Source organism: Dufourea novaeangliae, unplaced genomic scaffold (assembly GCF_001272555.1).
Source record: "Dufourea novaeangliae isolate 0120121106 unplaced genomic scaffold, ASM127255v1 scaffold14, whole genome shotgun sequence".
Classification (NCBI taxonomy): Eukaryota; Metazoa; Arthropoda; class Insecta; order Hymenoptera; family Halictidae; genus Dufourea; species Dufourea novaeangliae.
Window position 1 is genome coordinate 3,245,891 of NW_015373890.1, and position 4,845 is coordinate 3,250,735.

Genomic DNA, 4,845 nt, shown 5'->3' on the forward strand with positions numbered 1-4,845 from the left:
ACGTTATCAAGCTCACGTGGACGACGCGAGTGGCATCTTCGGGGACTTCTTCATTAACGCGAGAGCGGCGCGGTTCGTTGTCGAGGCCGATGGCTGATCGGCTTAACGATACCCCAGTGATTTGCGAGAACTATTAGCGGCACAAGCTCGACGTTGCTCTCTGTTCAATTCGAAATCAATTAGTCGAGCTTCCGTAGCCTGGCATAAATACGAAATGATTTGTGACGGAATCAACGTGGACATGCGTGATCAGTTCGCCGATGATAAAAACAGTGAACGATTTGAATAGAACGTTAATTAAACGACACAGGACATGTCGTCTACGTTAATTTAAAACAGTGATTTAGTGTAGTCGGAAATGGAGGGGTTTAAATTCATTTTTTCTTTGATTGTCAATGCACAATTTTTGGAAGATTTGTTGTCGAGATTATAATGGGACATAATATAAAAAAGAAAAAGGAATTCATTTTATTATTGTTCTTATAACGTTGTGAGTAGGAAATGAAGCGTGTTTACATTTCTATATGTTTTATTGCACTGAGTCATAAATAATTTCCACCGTGAACATTGAAACGTGAATAGATAATAATTAAAGGGGGATAATAATACAAATATTTAAATTATACAAGAATTACTACCTTTAATAATATCTGAGAATGTGTAATAAATTAGCGTTGACTCTAACTAAAGCATCTTTGATCACTATAAGTGGAAACAAGAAAAAAGGAAAGTAACAAAAACAGTTTGTAACTCAATCGAAATAATGTACGTACTATTTCAAGTAATTTCATCTTCTGAAAGAATCGTATATAAATAATGAGATACACGAACTAACTATGTTTCGAGTACAACTGCACAATGAATGTTATAAATCTGAGAAACGTGAAGCACTTTTTAATCTATTGAAAAAGTAGTGTATATTTTACTCAGTCACATTTTAAAGAATCAATCGAACTTATAAAAAGCAAATGGTACCTCCAGATTGACAGATAAACTTAATAAATTATTCCAAACCAATCTCAAAGTAAATTTACAGTGCGTTTAAAATGTAAAAGAACAATGATTGTTTGTATGTTTCACACAAAGATACTCAACTTTAAAATCATACTCAAAAGTAACCTGTGAATCACAGGCTGTGATACATTAAGAACATCTCAGAAAAATAATCCGATGTAAATTACGGTAATATTATTTCCAACTACATAATTCTCTAACGATTAGCAACAACTAAAACTATTAAAACCACTAACAATCTTTCAAAGTCAAGCTAAACGACTCTGAAAAGTGATCTCGAAGGATCATACAAGCACTAGAAAAACTAGCAGAAAAATCGGCAACCAAGCCGATCATTACCGATCGTTCTTCATAGTCGAGTAAAGTTACGATACACGTTAACGGGAACCTCGGAACTGGCCGCTAATGATCCTTAGGTGCAATTAATCGGGACTTTACGAGGTGCCGCGATGAATCCTGCGAGATCGTGCAACGCGAAATGAAACAAGCCAGGAAGAAACTTGAAAACGTTTCGTGCACGCCAGAAATAAGCACGATATGTAATCAGTTAAGAGGCCGAGGTGTGTTCCGGAAAATATTGCTCTTTTTAATTGCATCTAATTAATAAGAGCCTGCAATTTCTATCTAAATTGCTTTTATATGTCTTCTCAGGCTGGTGTGATATTCGATCGCTAGTAGAATCCTTTTTTCTTTGTCCATATCGAACAGGGTTATACACTCGCACTTTGAATGATCGATTTCAAACCAGATTAAATTATCTTCAATTATTGATCATTTAGCACGAGAATTGCCGTAAAAAATGTAATCACGGATATGTAATTTATTACAAAACTTACGCAGATTTGTAATGAAATTTTATGTAACGTTTACTGTAACATGAAAATTACTATTTTTGTCAAATTATTACAGTTATTATTGAAAAGTACTGCAACATTAAACTCATTACTTTTTCTATAGTTCTGATAAAAGGAGGTATTGGACCGTCATTCATAATTCTAGTAGTAGACTCACTGTGATCATTCATAGTAGCATGTTCACACCATTAAATTGAAAAATTGAAACAGTTACAATTGAATAGACAATAATTTTCATTTAATTTTCTTGTGTCAACAACAAAAAAGTTAATGGCATAAATTTTTCTTTTGTTCCAATTTTTGTAAAATACCTTATAAACACGTAAATTTGTATTGTCATTCGTAGTCCACTCATCGTGTACGTGTGTAAACAGTTACTATCGTAACCAGTAAAACAGTAACTAATAGTATGAAGTAAAAAATTTCGTCAGTATATAAAATATTGAAAGTAGTTAAAATGAAATAGTAAATATCCTTATAAATGTGTCCATAAACGGCAATTAATATATAACAAATTATTTGTATGCATTCCATATGTAACTGTGAAAATTTGAATACATAATAAATATAATTAATATTTATCCAGATTAAACATAGAGTCCAATTATTCCTAACCAGAAAGAGTTTAATACCCCGACAATGGATTATTGTTTCCCAGAAATAGAGTAAAGTGACCTGATTGGGGGCCACTCCGCCGCATACCCTGCACCCTTCATCTTGAGGGCTGAAACGAAGGGATGGGGAAAATCCACCTGATTTTATGATTTGGTAATTCAACCGTGAAACTGTATCAGTCCCCAATATTTCCTTAAAAGCGCCTTGCTTCGTTTTCGTCTGCTCATTCCGACGGTGTTTATCGGAAATACAACTGTATTAGCACGTCTCTAAAGTCCCGACCGGGAAGCATTGTTTGTGTACATCGACGTTCAAGTTCGACGAGGAAAGTTTGATTTCTACAATGATTTCCTCTTCCGTCGAATCCGGCAAGAACACATCTCATGGGATCGAGGTAAATATTCCATTGATTCGATTTTAACTATTCACTTTAAACTACTCTCGCTGTAGCATTAGAACAATTACCTATAGTTTTCAATTGGAATTAAACATTAATTGATAGTTTAGTCATAATTGTTTATGAGAAGTATCGACGATTAATACATTATTTTCCTTAAATTTAATATATATATATTTGCGAAGAGGTTGTAACGAATGGTAACTATTGTTTTTTTAAAACTGTACGCCATTTTTATTAAGTCCAATGGCGGGATAATTGAATTTAAAATGTGTAGTCAAATGATAACAGTGTCACTTTTCGAATTTTTTATATCAGATTGAAACATTTCACAATTAATATTAATCTACTACACGTTGATTCTAGTTATTCAACTTAAAAAATTTAATTTAATTTAAATAGTTACATTGTGATTGTACATTAGTGCCTGTTTAATGACTTTTGAATGCTTTTGATGGGAGATATTTATGACTTAACGAAATAATTTTCACGAATAATAACTACTTAAATAAAAAGTTCAGAAATAGATTACAGATGTTACATATTTTTATTACACGTAAACGAACTATAGAGTGTAGGCTAAAAAAATTATCACTGTACCTGTCTTCCGAACTCTGAAAGTAAGAGAACTTTCCAAATAATAATTATGTCTTATTTGTTAGTCTTGTTTCCACAAAACAATTCTTACTTAAAAAATTCTCTTATTTTCACAGTTCTAGAACAACCTAAGTTGCTTCCTTCTAATAGTCTACCCTCTATACGTGAACACTTTAACATTATAATTAAAAAAATTCTAATTTCTACCATATTTACTGCCCCCTTAAATTATCCTGAACAGTTTAAATATGCATAAATATCTCACACGAGTGAAAATTATTTCAAGTAACTGGATCGTTCAACTCATTTAAATAAAATGTTTCCTAAACAGGAAATTTCTTATCTATTACAGAATACCAACATTTCGCCGACCAATATGGAATCCCGTTCTGTGGAGGAGCTGAAGGCTCGCGTGGCGGTCCGTTTCCTCGTGAAGAAGTCGAAACGGTTCGATTTATTGAAGCAACAGTTGCAACGCAAGCTGCAACAGACCCGAAAGGCGTACAAAACCGAGCCAACGCCGGAATGTTTGCTTTACTTGGGCTTGGAACCGAAAACAGTGAAAACACTGCACCGAGAAGAGCAGAAACATGAAAATTGTACGGATTTTCCGTTCCTGAAGCCGAGGGTCTACGAATGCGGTTACTGCACGAAGATATTCTTCCACAAAGCCCTTCACAGACGGCATATGATCCATCACCTGAAGAAAATTCACTGGTGCATGAAGTGCAGCCGGGGATTCACCTCGAAAATATCGAAAAGAAGGCACGAGCTGGCCTGCCGGCGTTGAACTCTTTTAAGGGAAATATTTTAGACGGAACTTCTCTACGTCTTCAGTCTCGGTGAAACTGTCGTCTTCCAGTGAATTATTAGTAGAAATTCTTTTACGCGATGTCCATATAAATTGTACAATTTGAAGTGGAGAGTTTACAGAGGCGTTGAATATCTTTAGAGTATCAATTGTATTTTATGACTGTGGTTAATAAGCAGCCTTATGTGAAATTAAACCTGCAATTACGCATGGTATTCTGTACAAATGTTAATTTTCTTAGGTATTAATATTGTGGTACTAGTAGTAATTCATAAGTTGCATATAAGTAGTCGTTACTCGAATTGTCGTTGAGGAATAATATTTTTAAGGATTAAAAAAAGTCTCGATTTTGAATGACGCCATCTTGCGTTTATATAGATTATTTTCTGTGCTAATTTTAATTGGTCTTTTTGACAATATTAGTGTTCTTCCATTAATAATCAATTTGTGTATATAAGGAGTTTGTATTTCGTACTTTAGGAGAAATTATAATAGCTTTCCCGTTTAAAACGGTCTCGAGTCTCTTAACGACGCCATCTGAACTTCGTCGGTCGCTT

General features: G+C 34.0%; 1 protein-coding gene across 2 annotated transcripts; it reads left to right on the top strand.

Moving 5' to 3' along the window:
* The first annotated feature begins 2,810 nt into the window (after positions 1-2,810).
* On the top strand, positions 2,811-4,289 carry LOC107187195. Of its 2 annotated transcripts, none has more exons than XM_015575231.1 (2): positions 2,811-2,877; positions 3,830-4,289. In XM_015575231.1, the coding sequence occupies exons 1-2, from the start codon at positions 2,827-2,829 to the stop codon at positions 4,265-4,267; spliced, it is 489 nt and encodes a 162-aa protein (XP_015430717.1). In that variant the 5' UTR covers positions 2,811-2,826; the 3' UTR covers positions 4,268-4,289. The 2 variants fall into 2 exon arrangements, with proteins under 2 accessions (XP_015430717.1, XP_015430709.1); XM_015575223.1 differs by having other exon boundaries at positions 2,821-2,877; positions 3,809-4,289.
* Positions 4,290-4,845: the final 556 nt, after the last annotated feature.